Source organism: Schistosoma mansoni, chromosome 5 (assembly GCF_000237925.1).
Source record: "Schistosoma mansoni strain Puerto Rico chromosome 5, complete genome".
Taxonomy (NCBI): domain Eukaryota; kingdom Metazoa; phylum Platyhelminthes; class Trematoda; order Strigeidida; family Schistosomatidae; genus Schistosoma; species Schistosoma mansoni.
Window position 1 is genome coordinate 1,202,327 of NC_031499.1, and position 22,011 is coordinate 1,224,337.

A 22,011-nucleotide genomic window follows, 5' to 3' on the forward strand; every position below is an offset into this window, starting at 1 on the left:
TCCACTTGTCAGTGACTTCATGGATTTGTGCCACGTTTTGGTCTGGCCGCCCCTAGCTTTCTTCCAACCTACTTCTACACCATAAAACATTGCACGTCGGGGCAGTCGGTGGTTGGGCATACGTAGCAGATATCCGAGCCATCTCAACTGATGACGTTTCACTACTTCACTACTATCATTAAGTAGAACCCTAAGAGGTTTCCCTGCAGTGTCTTTTCTACGTCCAATAAGACGCAGACAGATACGTGCTCGCACTAGAGTATGATCTGAATTTAAACATGTGCTCCAGAATGAGTGACAGTCTTCTATCGAGCCCCTCCATCGGTGGCTGATAGCGATGTGATCTAATTGGGTCCAACGTTGGGACGAATTCGGGGGTCGCCATGTCAGAAGATGTTTTTCCTTATGCTTAAAGTTGAAATTTGCAAGAAATAGGCGGTTATCTGAGCATAGCTGCAACAGACGGTCACCATTATCTGTTCTTTGAGCCACGACACCATAAGATCCATCCACGTGTCTTCCCCTTTCGCTTAGTTTACCTACTTAAACATTAAAGTCACCAACCATTATTACTTATTATTTATTTATTTATTTAAACACATAAATATTGGTACAAAAAAGCACCAGATAAATACGCGCCTCACAAATCTCATTCGATTTGTGTAAGGGCTGTGATACTGCCCAGGTGCCCAGACTGAAGCAGGTGGTTTTCTTAGGGGGCCACACCCGGAGCCTTTGACCTAAAGGTCTAGTGCACAAGGCAGTGGAGCATCGTAAGGAGATACAACCCCATGGTAGCCGGTGACCAACAGTTGGTTCATACGCCATTCGTTCCTTCAGGATACTGGAGCCCATGTGCACCATTGGTTTGGAATCAGGGTTTTCCAACTCCCCTAGGTGGATCCTCCACATCCACCAACCCGGTTAAAGCGCCGGACATTCGCTTTTCGTCCTCTCACTTTTGTGAACAACACCCCCGCCACGAGAAGGCAGTGAGTAGGACTTTCCTGGCAGATGCTATATATTCGCGTGGCCATATGAGAGCATTTCGAGAGGGAGAGCAGACTCTCCCCACTCTCGGCCGTACCAGGGCATTTGGGGGCACCATTATTACTACATCAGAGCGCCTAGCCTTTCGGAGAAGGTCGGGAAGTTTTCTGTAAAACTCATCTTTTATATCATCTGAGCTGCAGTCAGTGGGAGATTAGGCAGAGATGACGAAGAGGCAACGACGAGTTTCCCTATCTTTCCGAAACCTTACTGATCCGTTTAGTCGGACAGCGCATAGACGACTGTCTACTGGGATCCAGTCTAAAAGACCTAGTTCTGCCCTACGACTTAATGCTATACCTACGCCAGCAAGGCCATGGGAAGTAATATCAGGGCTTCCAGATACACGAAGCGTGAATCGAGATGGTTCTTTATTTTTATATGGTGAAGTCTAATGAATGACGCTACTCGGATCTTGTATGCGCGTTTGGGAGACGCAGCACACATCGATGGTGCGAGATTCTGAAGTCCTAGGTAAGGAGGCCTGTTGTCCGATTTGGCATAATGTTCGGGCATTAAAAGTCCCTACATGTAGTTTACAGCGTGGTTTCAGGAGACCAGGAATAACGTTCCATGTACTCGAATCGTTTGCCCTAGCGGTGCGAGGTGATAAAAGGACGTGAGAAGGGTTAGTCGTGGAGATAAGAGAGTTATTAGCAGGTGTAGGAAGGATTTGAAAGTGACCAACTTGGTCTCGTGTGTAGTTACGGGTATGAGGGCTAATATCACTACTTCCCGGCTGCCCACACCGTGGAAGGGTTCTTCTAGAGGTACCTGAAAAGGAAATGGGGTTAGAAGTGATCTTAATGACCTGAGAGCGTGACCGCAGTGCCCAAAGGGCAACTGCTTGAGGTCAGTAACACACGACCTTTTTGTGGGTAGTTTTTGTGTTAGCTCCGTTCTTTAAAGGACCTTACCGCCGGAGACGGAAATCCGTGGGATAAGGCGAGGTGTGCATTTTTAGGGTCGACCTTTTCTAACCCCACCCCTCCTTGTGGGAAGGCAGCATCGCTGTCATGCTGGTTGTCTGAAGGAAACACCTTGCTGCTGTCACACCTCCGTACAGTCGGCAGTACGACTTCGCCTTCGGACCTTGGGTTTGCTGCTTTTAGTCTCACCGCTCTTCAACCGACCTGCCTGGCATGGTAGGACCTTGAGGAACGATTGTTCTAGCCAGTATAGCTCGATTGGTTCATCACGATAGGCAAGCCCAACCACCACGTCAAGGTAGCAGCAACGGTCGGGTAATCCTATAGTTTTTATGAATGTTATTTCAGCATCTATATTTTCTCAAGTCATTGACCCATTTCCAATTATGAGACATTGATTCAGGCCTTTGTTATTCTGATCGCAACTAATATACTTGTCATTGCACTACCGAATATTACTTTCTGCTTATGTTTATTTCATGTAATTTAATACACTGTTATTACAGAGAGTGCATTTCGAGAAGAAGGGCTAACTCTACCCACCCTCGGCCATAACAGGACATTTCGGGGCTGATTTTGAATCCATGCACATTAGTGTATTTCCTGAATAGCAACTATGTATTCATTATAGTATACTCCGACTATTCTATAGGCATGGAAAGCTTTGCATTGACTTGTCTGTTACATCGAAAACGGTAGGATTCTTAAGTAGTCCTTATGACAGAGTACCGATCAGCTGCAATATACTTTAGGTGAAAAATCGATTCAATCAACTTGGATTAGTCGATGTAATATGAGATACTCTACATTATTAAATTGTAATCTGCTACAAATAAATTACTTTAAAATGTGATAATTTTAATGAATGCACAGTACTGTACTGTTTCAGGTTATCTAAGCCAGTGATCTGTTCGAGTCCACTAACCAAATACTGTGTTGCTCATTGAGCATCTATAAAAATAGAAGTACACAGGATTGTATCGGACGTTAGATACTCCACATCAAAGTCAAGAAGTGGTCGGTGTCAGTTCTGTACGAAATTACCTAGTCAGTGTCAGAAAGTTTTGATAACAGTGTATTCTCAGGATATTGGGAGATATAGAAAGAGGAGTAGGGGATATGATCTTTGAAATGAATATACAACAGAAGCACTAAACACAATCATGAAGTGCTATAGCATTCGGAAAGATTAATGAATTAATTATTAAACTAATTAAAAACAAAATCTACAAAGAATTAGATCTACCTTATCCAATCTATAATGCATAAACAATGAAAAACCATCAAAGAGATAATCATGTTCATTATGAGTAATTTTCGACGGGATTGGTTGAACAAAATTAGTTGTCGGCGATATAATCACACGATAATGATAAAGACGATTACGATTATTGGATTCTGGAATACATAGTGGAATAGGCTGGAATAATAGACAGATAGATATTAAAAAATTACTAAATGTTAATTTATCATATCGATTTTTTTAAAAATACAAAACAAAAAAAGACATTTAAGAGTTACTGAGGATATTTATATTTATTTATTACCTACTTGTTGATATTCAGGACTGAATACCATTACTGATCAAAGTCATTGTGAGTATATGTACACCATAAGCGAATGCTTGATATTGCCATTTCCTTAAGAGTACTTTGGTAAATTTACATTATAGCTTTCTTAGCGGAATCCAGGACACGGGTTTCGTCATTAGCTGGATATACCTGTCACATCCCAGTGTTCAGGAAGGGACTCGGACCCAGTACCTATAACTTTAAATACTGTGATCGTCCACTAAGCTACTAAGTCGAGAGTGATGTGAACAGCGAAACAAGTAGCCTTAACAAACTACGGAAGCTATTTTTGGGGACGTTATTTCAAAGCTTGTAAAACTGTAACATTTACTTTTGCCCCTAGTCTATTCTACAGATCATGAGCTTTCGTTTGATGTATGATTCACTGCCATAGCATTTTCTGTTCCAAAGCTACTGTAATTTAGACGTAACCTTTCGTACTCTATTTTCCACTCTAATCCCCCAGTTTTGGACATAATTGTATTTTCCTAATTATTGTGGTCAGGATAATCATCTATTTATTCATGTATCCTTTTACACTAATCTGAATTCGGGTACCAGAGTAGGATTGGAATAAAACGATTGGTGTTCCAGTTGTCTTGTCTTCTCTCTCTCTCGCGTGCTTGTCAGCCAATCAGGGATACAATAGTTTTCGTCTCTCTACCCCCACATCGAACTCACGCAAACTAGCCTCAAGGTTAAGCCAGTCAGCCTATCGCGTCAAGGTCTTAATCTACATTAGACAAGTTATACTCGGCACGAAAGTGGGTAGACAGATTCAAGGACATAACTGGGAGGTTATTAGCTAACTACTTGTTAAACAAATATGTCTATTTGTTGATAGTTAGAAATAAATACTGACCAGTTTCCGTTGGCATATGTGAATTCTGAAATAGGATTTTTTCTGAAATAACAGGGTAACTGTTATATCCCCTGGTGAATTATGAATGACAACTTTTGAGGTCTATTTATGGATCAATGTAGTATGTATATTTCCTATGGTATAATTGTTGTATCATTAGCTTTATTTTGACTTATTATCATACGATTCTTGAATTATCATCAGTTTATTGATTACTTTCCCCCTTACTAACAGCCACATTTGGCCAATTATTGTACAAATGTTTTCTATTTTTTGGTACGATGTGGTCTGTTTGGTTCGTATATAAATCCAGGAGAATAAAAGTAATTTATTTACGAACTATAGGTGACGGTAATGGGCATTGATCAGTAACTATTTGAGGATTAGTGCTGATATACTACTATTCGACTTCCTAAATCGAGTACATTTCGCAAAATTTGAGACTAATAAGTTGACCCACTTTGAACAGTGCAGTTACCTCTAATCTACTTAATGGTAATCACGATACTGATATTTCTAAATCATCGTCAGGATTCGATCAAGACTAAAAGAACTAAACAGTTATGATATTGGTAAATACTCAGTGATAAATCATTTGTAAAATCCCTCAAAATAATTAGTGAGGACTTTGGACTTATTGCATTTCAGATAAACTATCACCGTCACAAGGCTTAAACTGGACTTATGTATTCAAAAAAATACTTGTCAGTTTAGCATTGCCCTAGTGACCTCAGTTCCCAACACTCACTGAGATCATGAACCGATTAATGCTAGACCATCGTTGGAAACCTAGAAGTACTAGGCGGTCGTCTTGTCCCAGTGTGGGACTCCTTAGCAATGCCGATCCACGATTCCCCACGTGTGACTCGAACCAAAGACCTTCGGTCTCGCGCGAACGCTTAACATCTAGACCACTGAACTGGCAACCAGCGGTGTTAATATCTAACCTAACGCTCAGTTGGAAAGCTTCTCATTTTTAGATCTCAGCAATAAGTTCATTTTCCTCATTCTTGTGCCTTATCCCGGACCTACTCACTTTATTCCTCGAACCAACCGTTTTTTGTAATGGTTATTGTGTAATTTTTAAAGTCCTTTTTTTCTGTGACCTGTTACCATGCATTTTTTTTTGACAACATTTACATTATTCTTTCTGATATCATGGTATAAATTATGTACACCGTTTGTAGATCATCAATACTATTTCTAGGTTGTAATTAGTCGAGAACTTACGAAGTTAATGAATTCATATTATTCTACAGAGATCGTTGTTATTATCTTATTCAAAGTTATAAATGGGAAGAGTTATCTTAAGATGTGGTACAGTTTAGACATGGGCAATTGCTTCATTAGAATTCACTCAACAATAAACAAAGTAATAGAACCTGGAAAAGAAAACTTCAATCAGTCAGGGTTCCTACATACCATCGCATCAAACATAGAGAAGAGTTAAAAAATCAAGAGTCAAAATAATCAGAAATGACAAATTAAGAAACAAAGAACTAGTGATTGTTTTTTGGTCTTTAATATTCATCCTTGGCAACTGATTTTTCAATTAACTCATTTAGAACGTACAGATTCATGTAAATAGTATTGACGGCTAGTGATACTATCCGGTTATCAGAACCGAAGTACGTGAGATGGGATACCTCATAATTAGTAGTTGAAAGTCGAAATCTCTAACCACCGAACTCGCACTTTAGTGATTCCTTACTACCGAACGATTATTATAATTCTTGGTTGTAAGTTAGGAAAAAAACAAGGCAATTATTACGTGGGCAGTAAAATATACATGGCTCCTTCCGATACAACAAAAATATGGCATATAGACATTTATGATCTATATCATTATGATTAGTATAACCGTATAGTACAAAAGAAATTATATTAACATTACCTGTTCACCTTCGTATTGATTGTGTAATGGTCCAATACGATATTTCGGTTTACAAGAACAAGCTGGACCATCATTGAACTCGTTAGCTTCATTATGCCAAATATCAGGATGTAAACGATTAGGATGTTCAATTTTATGAGCGACTTCACGTTGTTGTCTTATACTGCGTTGACCTATGGAATGGCCATTGACAGTGTGACAATCAGAATTTAAAATACTATTATTATTCGTGTTATTATTACTGTTATTAGATGTACAAATGGATTCATAATTATTGACTTCATTTTTACGTAAATGACGATGAGAGTTAGATGATGATGGTGAAGATTTTGAATGTTTTGTGTGGTCGATGGATAAGTTCTGTAATTTGAAGCAATATAAAAAACAACGATTAGCATGGAATCGAGTAAAGTATGTTTCTGTAAAAGAGATGGGATATGTACTGAAAAAAGTTACCAGTGTGAGTTATTTTCTTTCAACTTACTACTACACCGGGAAACACATCGCGTCAAAGTTGAGAGTAGCTGAGGACACATAATGCATGTCCTAGCCAAACCACCACAGCCAGTTAGTGGGATATCCCAGTTTCGATATCAAGCCATTATCATCAATCAAAATAAGTCATATTGAGAATGAGACACTTATTACAGATAAGAACGGATGGTAATTGAGGTTTATCGCAAATCGACTGCACTTTAAAATGTAAGCCATTAGAATGGCGCTCATTAGTGTACAGGTATTTTCCTTACTGACTGTCCCGGAATCACGTTTAAATTTGAAATACAGAGAAGCAATCGTGAACTACAAAAAATTTGCTATCCAATGTATCCTGGTTCTAATGCTGACATCAGTCTCTCACGATAACTAGCTATGATGGTTAACTTTACTGTTAGGTTCTGTGATACATAAGATGACGACCTATTAAAACGCACCATAGACGTCGTGTCGATACTCATAAACTTTGAGCAATACTGTTAGTGAGAAGGGCAGTAATACTATAATATGTCTATAAGAACCGAAATAGGTGAAGAATAGTTTAAATCAATGACCTGATAGATGAAACACGAATTCTTTAACTACTGAATGCCACCAATCCATTTACTTGAATAACTCAATTGCATGTAAACATTTCTAAGCCTTTTCATTTCCAGTCTAAACCATTGCTGACGAATAGGATGTGAGCATCAAATGTATTTCGTATTATTTACAAAATAACATCAGCGATGATAATAAGTATCAATAACAATGTTACAACAGTTAATTAAGAATACCTTATTTTTAGATTCAGTCGATAAACAAACTTCTTTTGAAGTTTCCGTGTTATCACTGATAACCGCCAAGTAGTCATCATCATTATCGGAATTATTGTCAAACATTGAATTCACTGTATCACTTTTGTGAGTTGACTTTTTCGAACGATGAAGATGTGAAGCACGGGAATTACGTCGATGCTCTGTTAATAAATAAACAGATAAATAAATGTGCATGATTAACCAACTGACCAGATGAAATAGGTATTGTGCCACTTAAACTTATCTTGTGATGACTAACTTTACCAAATTTTAATTCAGAACAATTTACGTAACTATAGAATTGATGCGATGAAACTTTGAAATAACTGTGTAGTTAATTTGCACCGACCGCTATTGTAAAGAAAGTTATATGAAGAAGGAATGCATATTTATTATGAGAAGTTACAAACTATCTACATTATACGTATACATAGCCTTCAATCGTCCATTTGCATCTTTCGGTGTATTCTGGAATCTGAACAGTCTTCTCATCTGGTCTCCAAGTGTTCTGCTCACGATGCGCTTTCGATGTACTGAAACTCTTTACTCCGTCCGACAACTTTGAGGCAACGTTCCGCAAGACACTACTTACAAACCACCTTGTGAGTAGCGTCCACTATACTACGACTGCCTTCTTTGTTTTAAACCATAGTACTAACTGGAATTCATTAACAAATACAGATTTATATACTGAAATAAGATTGCCAATGACTTTTATTATAAGTCTTGTTTTATAACTTCTTAAGACACTGAGTTTTACGATCTCTAGAACTTTATTCGAGGTATTTTGATGAGCTGCAACATTTGATGTGGGGAGGGATAAGGTTACACTCAGAGTGGCATGTTCTCTTAGCACGATAAAATATAGGTTTCTATACTTTTATTCAAATAACATCTATTGTTTTTGAGAGTCAATAACCAGCTATTCAAGCACAAGCAGAAGAGGTTGAAACATCACCAATTATTGAAAATCGACCTCTAAGACCAATAGGCGATATTATTTTGGAATATGTAACCAAGAATTGTTTACCTGTTAGGTCGTTAACAGAAATTACACAAGAGAACTCTTATAACATGTTTTGTGTCAGTGGTTGTTAAGGGAATGTCCCAAGAGGCTAGAATCTAAAGCCACTGGACTGCATAACCTTTAAGATCCCACCCAAAAAGTAACAACAGATCGGGAAATCCCGACCATATACAGCTATATTTCATTCCATAGGATTATACAACAAACTAACTCTTTGTTTCTTCCGACACAATTAAGTCTGTTTTGTTTGACTGGAACTATGCCATAGACAAAACAGTAAATAAAAAGTTCACTGCTACTCACCACTATCTGACAATGTAGGACGTTCAGGAGGCTGTCTTACTGGATCATTTAAAGTAACACGATGACGTCGAGCGACCACCTCATTTTCAAATCGATCTTCCAGATCAATGAATTGACGTGTAGCTACATACGATCCAGTCTATTTGAAAACAAAAGAAAACAATAGTCCAAGTATAATAAAAGCATTCGGTGGTCGGTGGGTATAGATATTTTTATATTAACGAACTCATAAGGAGAACTTAATCGGTTAATTTATTTAAATGATAGTGTTTTTCTACACATTCAAATTATTTATCTGACGTGTACATCAGTGATTTGATGAATAAAATATTTGATTTTTAACAAACAGGTAGCAGGCTAGCACCTCACACAAACTATTCCAATTTGTACAGACAGGTAGTAGTATTAGCGTTAGTACTAGTATTAGTAGTGTTAGTAGTAGCAGTAATAGTACCAATAACCCTAACATAAACAGTGGCTCAATGTCGAGTAAACAAATTCGTACATGAAACCGTAGATACCATAGAGGTTATTAATATACATATAACAAGACAAGATATGCCCCTAATGTATATGTATGGACGTTCATGACGTTACTCACAAGGGCTTTTCTTATCAACTGATGGATTCTTTTTCTAGTTGAGGTACTGAACGTAGTAAAGAATTAGTCACTGAAAGTGTTGAGGCGATCCTGAAAATTTCTCGCAATAGACAAGAAAGGCTTAGGAAACATTAAGAAGCATTTTATTCAATCAGCATCTGACTAGAAGTTTGACTAGAAACATCACGAAAATAAAAAGCCATATGTAGAGTTTCTGATTGGTTGACTACTACATTGTTACTATGTTTAGTAGCATTCTAGAATTCTCTGGAAAATTCAAGGACCTCTAAAATACGATAAAAACCCTACATTTTTTGTGCATAAATCAACCTTTGGAGTAAAGTGCTTCTCGCATATTTTGCGTCTTTCGCGTTCACGTCGCCGTGTAGGTTTAACTTGGGGGTTACGAGACTAGATTAGGATCTGAATATAGCGTTCAATCAGCAAGACTTATCAGAAAGCGTTGATAAAAAAATAATTGATCATCAGATTAGATCAGACAGATCTTGATATGATGGTTTAGAATTAGATCAGACAATCAGGACTTAATTTATTAGAGAGTAAGTGACCTACTAGCTGAGTTTATCCAATCGACTACAACATTTTACCATGTCGCTTCTTGGGTTAATATTTTTGCGTAAGTATATCACTTTATTACACAGAGGAAACCTATACTTCTGGTAAGTGGTTTTGTTTTTGATCTCAAATCATTCTGGGGGCCTATACCAATAATTCAGTTTTGTGAGTAGCCATCACTTAGAGATATCGTATCATGATATATCACATATCGAACAGCATTCTACTCATCGATATTGATAAGCGTAAATCCTTCAATAAAATCATAAGATCCCGCTCTATAATAGATCCATTTATTCCGTTTTAAATTATAAGCATATAGTTTTATGCCTAAACGCAATATTATTGTTGATACAAATGATTCTTCTTACTTCAGATGTAAAATATCTAGAAAAGAAATGATCTAATATACATGTTATCAGACAAACATAGACTTATCTTTCAGTAGAATAGTCAGTTATTATTATGATTAAAACAAATAAATATTGGTGCAAAGGGGAACCGAATACATATGCGCCACATGAATCATTCGATTTGTGCGTGGGCTGGGATACTGTCTGGGTGCCCATACCGAAGTAGGTGTTTTGCCTATGGAGTCACACCCAGAGCCTTCGACCTAAAGGTCTAATCCATAAGGCAGTGGAGCAGCGTCAGGAGATGCAGTCCCATGGTAGCCGGTGGCCAACGATTGGTTGGTACGCCATCTGTTCCTTTAAGATACTGGAGCCTATGTGCACCATTGGTTCGGAATCAGGGTTTCCCAACTCCCCTAGGTGGGCCCTCCGTGTCCACCAACCCGGTTAAAGCGCTGGACATTCGCTTCTCGTCCTCTCAATTTCGTAAACAACAGTAATGCCACTAGAAGGCTGTGAGTAGGACTTCCCTGAAAGTGGTTGTACGCACGTGGCCATGTGAGAGCATTTCGAAAGGGAGAGCTGACTCCCCTCACTCTCAGCCATATCAGGGCAGAATAGTCTGAGATAACAGAAAAATCGTCTCGTATGTGTGACGTCTAAGTCATTGTATGAAAATAAGCACCACATCTACTGTGTACCGTCCGACTGTCAAGAGATTTTACAAGGCTATGAAGAGCCTCCATATACACTAGCTCTATGGCAGTGAGGAGCAGGAAATAGTCAATATGTTCATGTATCTGAGTTGTGTGATTGTTGGTGGAGGCGTGACAGATGAGATTATTCTAAGCGAATTACAAACCAAAAGCTATTTATGCTATTCTAGGCCTTCTTCGATACATTTTCGATAACAATTTGATCACAAAAGATTGGGTGCTCAACACTATCGTAAAGGCAGTACTGATACATGCATGTAAAATCTAGGCCTTTGAGTTGAGAATGCTAGACAACCGTACAAATTCGATCAGTTATCTCTGTGGAATGATCCTTCTGTTCAGTAACAACACTGCGGACGTAATAATGAGGCTCTACATGGTGAAAATGATGACTAAAAGAGTTTGTCCTTTACGAAGCATTAACTTTAGTAATGTGAGAGTGTCTTGCACATGCCATCTTAGTGTCTTTCATACCGCGCATTAATTTCTAATGCTGGAAATGTGCCAAAAAAAAGCGGAGACAGTCTATGGTATAGTCCTGTAAAGTGATAGTTGTGTTGGTGACTGTTACCTCATTACGACTCCATGGATAGGACTTACGCGGTCACACGATTCACTGGCTTCCGATTTTATCAAACACAACTAAAAACAAAAAACCAACAACAATCTTGTGCCAATTCCTCACTAGATTTCTTATAAATCGTACGATGAGGCAATGGCTTGGTGGTGAAGGAGTCCAATTTATAGCCACTATGTACCACGTGCGGGCTCCGTTCCACTTCGATTTGGGCAACCGGGTAGTAACATTAGCTCTCAAACTTATAGTGTGATTCATATTCAAGCACTCAGTGAATGAGTCAATTCAATTTTCATTGATTTCGAATAGTATGATACATGTTCCAAATGAGCATAATCTATCTTCGTTGTGTACTAATTTGGACAGCCTCCTTTAACACTTTTTATTCTTGCTTATTATATCACATACTTTCCTCTTCTATTTCTTTCCGATATGATAAATTCGCTTTAAATGATGTCTATTTTGATGCTCTATTATAAAGAGCATCATTTTGTCTCTTAAACTTGAGATCGAAAACTTAGGACATAATTATATTCGGTGTAAGCCAATGAAACAGATCCTCATTAACAATTGATGATAAAATGTCTCGAAAAATCGTGTTTTGAACGTGATACTTATATTTCTCAATTAGCCAGTCCCAGTGTCTTAAATGAAGGGTTACTATTGAGCTTAGAGATGAATAAATAAACTTGCTTGGAGTGAAGTTGAATTACGCAGTAAATAAACACAAACTTTAGATAAAATAGTACTCAATACATCCTGCTACAGGTATTCCGCCTATCATCTAATAGACAATACAGTTACAGATGAAAAGTCGAGTTATCCAGGTTATAATCAATTAAAATTAACCTTTTGATTGTCTGTAAGTCAAGTAATATACATCGTGCAATTTTTACTGTAGAAATGATGATAAACATCAATAGCTAAATAATAATTTCTCTTAACAAAATGTGTATGAAAATTGAAAAGAACATGACTTCCATCAGAACAGACTAGGTACATGGCTTAGTGACAAAAGGAAGCACGAGAACCAGATTTGAGACTATGTAGGTTACCTTTAAATGCCCAGAGTTTATTTAAGAACATTGCACTATTATGCTATACATTTAAGTGAACATATTGAGCTATTTGTTTACTGGAATTTGTACCACACAAAGAATTTAAAAACTCCATCGTCCACTTTTTAGCGACTAATTTATAAAACAACAGCATGTATTACCACAAAAATGCACGCTAACCATTTGATAATTTACTCGGTCTTACTAAGGAATAAAAAAATGTACTCACACTACTGTCAAAAGCAAAGTAATCAGGTTCCGAAGCGTAGATCAGTTTGGTATATCGTAAAGGATGCGATTGTTTTGATGATGACGTTGATCCACTTTTCGAGTTAATCGGTTCTGAAGATCTTTTGAAAGACAAGAGTGGAAGGCAAAGAAAAATCTAGGAAAAAAGTCAAGTAACCATCTAACTGATATTTCAAAAGATAAAGCAATTGAACAACTTACTAAACTTTTTAAATGAGAGCGGCAGAATGAAATATAATTACGTTTTGATTTTATTTAGACAAAATAAAAAACGAATAATTTTTAATAGTAGATAAGTACAATATACTGTAAGATGTTTTGTTCCCACATAGCATTAACCATGACTTTATGTCCTCTAGATTAAAGAATAAAGCATATTAATCTCGTACAACCATGAGAAATAGATTATGAACCCCATACTTTTAATAGCCCCCAAATGCCCTGATATGGCCGAGAGTGAGGGGAGTCAGCTCTCCCTTTCGAAATGCTCTCACATGGCCACGTGCGTACAACCACTTTCAGGGAAGTCCTACTCACAGCCTTCTAGTGGCATTACTGTTGTTTACGAAATTGAGAGGACGAGAAGCGAATGTCCAGCGCTTTAACCGGGTTGGTGGACACGGAGGGCCCACCTAGGGGAGTTGGGAAACCCTGATTCCGAACCAATGGTGCACATAGGCTCCAGTATCTTAAAGGAACAGATGGCGTACCAACCAATCGTTGGCCACCGGCTACCATGGGACTGCATCTCCTGACGCTGCTCCACTGCCTTATGGATTAGACCTTTAGGTCGAAGGCTCTGGGTGTGACTCCATAGGCAAAACACCTACTTCGGTATGGGCACCCAGACAGTATCCCAGCCCACGCACAAATCGAATGATTCATGTGGCGCATATGTATTCGGTTCCCCTTTGCACCAATATTTCTGTTCAAATAAAATAAATAAGTCATTAGTGACACTGCCATACTACATAAAATAAGATAGGATACGAATATATTTCGAAATAGTTGGAAGTATACATAGCTGAGTTACAATCCGATTCCTGTTGTTACAATATTTGTAAGGAGACAAGTCTCACTTATGATTTTATCTTACATCAACGGAGGAGCACCAGGTTAAACAGGCAATAGGTTTTGGAGAAAGGGTTGTCATATGTAATCAAGCCGAGTAAATAACTAAATAGTTGTTTGGTGATATCTAGTAGCATAGTAAAATCGTCTAAATTAAGATAGATACGCATACCCGTTCTCTTCGTTTGATCGACTGAATGCACAAGAATTTTTGGTATTGTTGGTATTCATAGTACTTGCGACATATGTAACGGTATTATTATTAGTAACTGCAGTAGAACTATTAATGAGAACAGTGTTGCTGGGCTTCGAAGTTACTTGTGGTAAACTTAAAGGTGGAGGTGGTTTGTACGGATTGAATGTTTGAAAGTACAAAGTTGATGGAACATTCGATTGGAAAGTAGGGAAATTTTGGTAAGGATGAATGTACTGACCAGATGCTGCGAATACATTGGCACTTGGGGGATATAAAGTATGGTTTTGGAAAGCAGATGTTACCCATGAAACTGGTTGTGAACCGACAAAAGGTGGAAGTTGAAGAGGAGGGCAGAATCCATAAGGAGGAATTAAGTTTGTTGAAACCACAGAAGGAGGATATGGAATGTTAGCGTGATAAGGGACTGAATACGGGACTAATGTGTTATTATAATAATTTGAGCTGTTGGTAGACGAAGTTGAAGCTGAACCAAACGTTGAACAGGTGACCGAAGATGGATTCTGGCTAGGTGCACCAAATTGGGTTGAACTACAACTTGCTAAAGGGTCAGGTTCTGGATTTTCTGTAGTTGATAGTACATAGATTGGTCCATCTGTCGGCAGACTCGAAAGATCTTTAGGAGAGATGTAAATAATCCTTTTATCAAGCGGAAAACGACTTCCAGTCATCTAAAATTTGAAATACCATTAAAACAACATGAGGATTCCTAATGTCGTAAGCTCAATTTTAGTATTTAGACAGAAAGCTTGAAGCCAATACTTATAACACAGTCAGTCAAAACGTAGAACTTCGTACGTACGTACATCAGTTCGAGTTGCCATACCACATTAGTGCAGAGATGCAATTGACGATTCAAATCCCATAGTGGTAGAAGTAGTAAGAGTATAAGCAGTAATCCGAAATATTAGGGTTTGAAGATGTTATTCAAAGAGTCTAATCCAGTGAAATAAATTTGAAAAGAGAAAAAGGATACGGACATGAAGAACTCAGAAGATTAGAATTTGGCAGAACACAAAGAGTGGATGCAACTCCGCCACCGCAAACGACTTAGAGCCATGTCATTCGGTTGTTATCATCTCGCGGATCCCAACCAGGTAGTCTACACCTACTAACATGACTCAGTCCACTTGTCAGTGACTTCATGGATTTGTGCCACGTTTTGGTCTGGCCGCCCCTAGCTTTCTTCCAACCTACTTCTACACCATAAAACATTGCACGTCGGGGCAGTCGGTGGTTGGGCATACGTAGCAGATATCCGAGCCATCTCAACTGATGACGTTTCACTACTTCATCAATCGATTTGCCATCCTTACCCAGTACCCGTTTCCTAACAACTGCATTACTTGCTCGGTGGTCCCAGCATATACGAGCAATGCTTCGAAGACACCTATGGTCGAATACTAGTAGCCTACGAATGTCCTCTACTCTTATCGGTCATGTTTCACTGCCGTAAAGTAGAACGGAACGAACTGCTGCACAGTAAACCCGTTATTTGGTTGCTAGACGGATATCTCGCCTACGCCATAAATGACGCAAGTTGGCGAAAGCTAGACGAGCCCTCTGTATCCATGCTGAGATTTCGTCACACACCAGACCACAAGGGCTGGTGGGACTCCCAAGATAAGTGAAGCGGTCAACACGCTCAACTACTTCACTCCCTATCATTAGTTCAGGTGTCAATGCAACCTAATACTGAAGCAACATTTTGCACTTTGAGGAAGAGAATCGCATCCCGAACATGCCTGCATTGTAGCTTATAGTGGTCAGAAGACTCTGCATTATGTCAGCGTCTTCACCAAATAGAACTATGTCATCGGCGTATTCTAAGTCAACAAGTGAGTCACCCGGTAAAAGTTCAACTCCTGGAGATTTATATGATGAGAGTGTTATCTCTCAAGGTATGTCAGCGACAAAGTTAAACAAGAATGGAGAGGGTGGATAGCCCTGACGAACACTACTTAAGGTAATCAATTCTGATGACAGTCCGCTATAAGCTCTGACTTGACCAGTTGTGTTCGAGTAGAGAGCCTTTATGAGGTTAATGTACTTCTTTGGTACTCCTTTCAGTGGCAAACACTGCCACAGAACCTCACGATCAACGGAGTCAAATGCCACCTTAAGGTCGAGAAATACTACTATTGTGGGGCGTCTGAATGTGTGTCTATGTTCTAGGACCTGACGTAGAGTGAATATCTGGTCTACACAACCACGTTCAGATCGAAAGTCAGTCTGGTTTTCTCTAGTCTGCTCTTTACGAGCTTCGGTTGGGCGTTGAAGTATTATTGAAGCTAATATTTTAGACACTACATTAGTCAAACTGATTCCTCTATGATTGTGACAAGAGGACTTTTATCCTTTCTTATAGACTGACACAATCAGTGATTGGGACCAGTCAGATGGAATTACGTCCAGTTCCCAGATTCTACCTCAGTCAATCTTGCTGCTAGTACTGGACCGCCATCCTTAAAAATCTCAGGGGTAAACCTGTCAGGGCCACTTATTACACGACACAACAATAAAATGGAGCAAAACCAATCGATTGAAACATGATTTCAGTTTACCACATAAAATAATATGTACTACACTTAATAAAGGAAGAGTAAGAGAAAAACAAATAAAACAGGTGGGGAAGGGAAAACAAACGAGGCTTGAAGTTTGTGCATCTCTGTTGGCTTGTTTTTATAGCAAACAGAAAAAACATTGCCGTGTCACAGATTAGTCGGTTTTTGAAGTAAACCTGACTATCTGGAACCAAATATCCGTAAAATTTCCTCCCAACCAGTCATGATGCATCAGCAGATCTCAATCCAACATGTATATTCATCACTTGGAGTTGCCCCCCTATAAATCTTTCGCTCTTTTAATTGGCAGTATATTTTACAACTACTAGAAAACAGGGTTTTGATACACTGTTAACTTTGTCAAAAACGACTTCAAACCACAGATGAGTGTGGAAGTGAGTAGATCTAGAGTACGAATCTTAAACAGCGAAATGTGCCTAAAGAATAGGTGATTAGTTAAAAAAATGTCGAATAAGGGCGATAATTAGGTTGAGAATCTTACTACAGTAAGGATTAGTAGATATATCTGGGCACTAACGTTATGAATTCAGTAGTCATCGGGTAAGCATTAATGGTCCACGATATGATGCCAATCCGATACAATAAAAAATAACGCAACTATTGAAAACACCCGTCAAATTCAATCCATAGTGCCAACATCATTTATATAATCTTAAAATATGGGTAAGTCAAAATGTGTGTAAGAGCATACTGATTCGTAGCATAATACTGCCCTGAACCATATAAAGAACATGAGAAATGGTTAATACATCACTGAGAGTGAGCTGGTAAGAAATCTAATACGTCCTACTAAACATCTGACTAGGAAACAGGCATCCGATAGGTGGTCTGTTAGCTATCCGACTGAACTAATTCTAGTCAGTGGGGTAGTTGTTTGTGGGATAGTATATCCTGGGATAGTACGTTTGTCTCATGTTAGTAGGAATTCTGTATACTAGCATATATCACATAACCAGGTAGGGGGTTGGATCGTTGCAATGTGAAAATAGTTAGGTGATGATCCGGGTGATAAGGGATGATTGTTTCAAGAATAAATAGCTAATTTACCTAATTGATAATTTGTAAGAAGATGGAGTTGAAGAGATTAAATGAGAACGGAGATTATAATAAGAGAAATAGGAGGTAGTTACTGGTTATGCTTTAATGCTAACCTTGTTAATTTATGATATATGCGTCAGGCATAGCTTGTCCAAGAGGGATGGTAATCCACAGGTGAGTACATGTTCGCCAAGCCTTCTCTGTAAGCTATCTGATTCAAGCGGTATGTATTGGTCAAGTGATCGGTTTATAACGTAGTTGGACTAATCGACCTGAGTTATCTGACCTACTAATCAAGGTCACTGGACATTAGTGTAATATGCTCTGTTTTAGTCATTTCCGCAAGCTATGATTAACGCTGCTCCATTAAACATTCGCCTGCAGTTTTCTTTTCCAAGGGGGATTGGAGCCTAGGTATATTAAATTAGTCATGGCTCCTGAAGTCGATTAGTTGATCTGACTTTCTTCTGGAAACATTAAAGGATGTAGCTTTAACAGAGCGTCGAGATAGGAGGCTTTACTCTTTAATAACTAGAATGGAGTGCCGGTAGTCAGCAGACAAGAAATTGGTTCTGAGAGTGTGAACATATTTTTGAACGCTCGTAACTTACGTCAAGTCACGATTGACTATGATCACCACTACAGGTAAACTTCGTGTCCGTTACTAGGTTGAATCCATTCGTAAGCCAAAAACCAGAAGGCTGTTGATGGTTGCAATAAGATATATTTGTTGGTGATCTAGTGGTATCGAAAGAATACCGAGACGTGCCAAAGACTACAAACGGGGCAACTGAGTGTACTCGAGTTCGTGCAAGGTCACAGGCAACGGAAGAAAGTATGTGTTTTGTACACCTAAACAAACAGGTACAGCAAAACAATCACTGGTACATTTCGTCATAATAATTGTTTTCATTACGTCAATCGCGTTCTCTTCATAAATGTAGGTCACTACACTCTCTTGTAAGCTCTGTTTTGTAAGGGGAGAAAGATAAGGGCATATCAGTTGCAAACTCATCATTATGTGGTTCAGTCAGTGTGATCAGGTTACCCATAGTACTTCTGTGCGACAAACGGATTAAGTTTTATTTAGCCAGTCACTTGTTCTGCGGAAAGCTTGTTTTTGTGCCAGTTAATTTTGTAGTGTCCTAGTAACGGGCACGAAGTTTACCTGTAGTGGTGATCATAGTCAATCACGACCCCACCCTCCTGGAACTTTGTTGCCGATCTTTAAACTTTTTCAGTATCTCTTTGTCTTCTTAAAGGTAGGGACAGCCTGCTAGTTCTTTTTTTTTCAGTGACATGTGTTGCTGCTGAGAGTTTTGATCACTCAGCTTCTGGGGAAACTGACGATTAACCTCCTGTGTGATTCCTGAGTTTCCCAATGCTTACTGTCATGTAATTGACTCCTTATTTGCCAGGCAGGTTGAACTAATTTTCTTTACCTGTTGACTGCATCCACCTAGTTAAAAACTTTTCAGACACGTTACGTTCGTACGTTCCCCACGTACTTTTGGTTTCATTAGTGACGCATGATTACCGAGTTATGGTGCTTTTAATCAATTGAATTGGTGAGTACGTAATTGTCAATTCTTTGTTCGTAGAGAATATTATTTGAAAGCAACTGGAGCTCCGCGTGTCATTTCACAATCTTCTCTCACTAGGCATTTATCATTTGACAACGGTTCGAACCTTATATCCTTAGTGGCAATTAAGTCTTGAGAACAAAATTTTGTCAATCTTAAACTTTAGTGCTAGTCTCCTTGGTTCAGTTGATCATAATCCTAGTATCCACACCGGGTCACTTTCAGGTACTCCTTACAACCGATCAGCTTAGATTAGGAACTTCACTACGCATCGTCTATTTCCCAAACGTGTCTTTGAAAACGTTATTGTTTTCAGTGTCAATGAAAGCCAGTGCGCACCAGTCAGTTGCACGCCACGGATAGGTGCGTGTGATAGTGGCCAAACTCGGTTTTTGTACTGAAAATTACTGAAACATTGCCGTCGTTACATTATATTTTAGCTATGCAGTAATCAAAAAGCTATTAGTGACTGGATACGACGAAAGGGCAGTCTACGTTTTGTACCAACCGTGTAACATGATTTTGATGTCAGCTGGGATGCTGAGCCATTTACGTTCAACTCGATCGAACCCCAAATTATCAATATGGGCCACCCATATTGGTGATGTACAGAAAAATCCCATCGTGTCTACTCTATTTTCACGAGTGCAGATAACCATCCTTTTTCACTACGCAACAAAAATGTAATATCTGGTCTTTTCTGTTCACTTGGTGTACAGTGCAACATTCAAGAGTGTAATTTTCATTAGGGAGTTCATTTTAGTTTTATAGACCTATCTACGTTTGTATTCTGTTGACATGATGCTGCGACGCATCCAGAATTCTTTGACAATATGTGAAAAAGTGAAAATTAGGGCTTACAGTGGAATTTACGATGAAAATCATGCCCTTGTATTCAGCTTCCACTCATTAAGTGAATGGAGCAATGTGTGATCCTGAGATTATATCATCTAGTGATGGCAATAATAGTAAACTTTACTGACCAGGTTACTCATTGATCGAAAACAACTTTTTTTAGTTAAAAGCACAAGCACCATGGTTTGTATCTTGGCAATAAAGCTATGAGATATGTTAACGTCGAAATTCCCTCGGTAGACTTTGATGACGTGATTCGGTGGTCTTCCAGCTTCAGCTTTATCTGATATAACTGATGTCTCTGACTTTCCACATAACCGTAGTAGATGTCACCATTTTGTTGCGTTATCCCCTTAACAAACGAAAACAGTCGTTCTGAACGAATGGAGTTATCAAGTGCTAACTGTTGTTATTCAATGATATAATAATGCTCAGGGATACACGTTTGGCTATTTCTGACCTATAAGTTGCTTAAATGCTCGATTCTTAAGCATTCCTTTTTGTAGGTGGAGTTTGATAAGTTTTATAGTATAACCTGAATCCCTATGTTATCAACTGTTTCTTTACACGTAACGCATGACTACTGCTGACCTAAAGAACCTTTTCTTAGATGTTTGTACAACCCCGTAGTTAAAGCTCTGAAGTTTCTACCAGTTGTCATAGCATTTTGTCTGTTGAGTAATGATCGTGTAAATGGTACCTGCTTGTCATTCCGGTAGGTATCGATGCAGAAAAAATTCAGTGCAACTCTCAAGAGTGTAATTTTCATTAGGGAGTTCATTTTAATTTTATAGACCTATCTACGTATGTATTCCTGTTTGGCAAACTCACAAAATTTGCCATATCTGAGCAAGTGATCAGAACAAAGGGGTTTAATTCGAGTTCTTCGGCATCATTCTGAAGCATTATGGTCCAGGTTGGCATAGGAATACTTACCTATGCTACTAGAGAAGTAGGCTCACTCCAGAATTGTAGATTTGCCGTTATACGACTATTTAACGCATAAGACCTTATGAGATAATCACATTACTAACTATTCTGATTCGCCTTACTTAACGGTCAGTAAAATGATGTGAAGAACCTCCGAAAAACACATGCAGGCTGGGGACAGAATAACCTATTTGTTATGAAAGGGGAAAGTTATTTCGTGACTATGTCTACAGAGCCAAGCCATACTGAACCAGTCAAAATGCTCCCGTGTCCATTTTTGAATTTCCATCTGTGTTGAATGTTAAAGGATGCGGTTAGGAACCAATAACCTAGCTTTATCCTGACACATTTGGGGGTGATGTATAAAGTTCCAAACACCAAGGCGTGATCAAGTTATGTGAATTTCTGAGAACGATGATGTCTCCCTTACACAGACCAAACCTATGGAAAGCAGGCATTCAACTTGTTCTGTAAACGACGTCACCGTTACGTCTCTCTATCAGGGTGGGGGTTACGAGGTAGGTTAAGAAACAGTCATAACTCAATAAAAATTTTACAAACATTTTTCAGGAATGATTATGACTATTACAGATTTCAGTGCCTAACCTCAATCCACCCATGTCTATGGGGCAAAAAGATTTGTTTGACTACTGCATATTTTATTTTATATGGATGCA

The 22,011-nt window shown here is 38.6% G+C and overlaps 1 protein-coding gene across 2 annotated transcripts in view; it reads right to left on the reverse strand.

Moving 5' to 3' along the window:
- Smp_142510.1 (putative ribonuclease III) overlaps positions 1-15,014 on the reverse strand; it is a gene marked incomplete at both ends in the record, with an annotated part of 47,181 nt that extends 32,167 nt beyond the window's left edge. For both annotated transcript variants that reach the window (XM_018797572.1, XM_018797573.1), the window contains 6 exons: positions 3,226-3,399; positions 6,307-6,666; positions 7,578-7,759; positions 8,929-9,067; positions 13,039-13,159; positions 14,302-15,014. In XM_018797572.1, the coding sequence (XP_018652601.1) occupies positions 3,226-3,399; positions 6,307-6,666; positions 7,578-7,759; positions 8,929-9,067; positions 13,039-13,159; positions 14,302-15,014 (1,689 nt within the window). The remainder of the gene's footprint in view (positions 1-3,225; positions 3,400-6,306; positions 6,667-7,577; positions 7,760-8,928; positions 9,068-13,038; positions 13,160-14,301) is intronic.
- Positions 15,015-22,011: the final 6,997 nt, after the last annotated feature.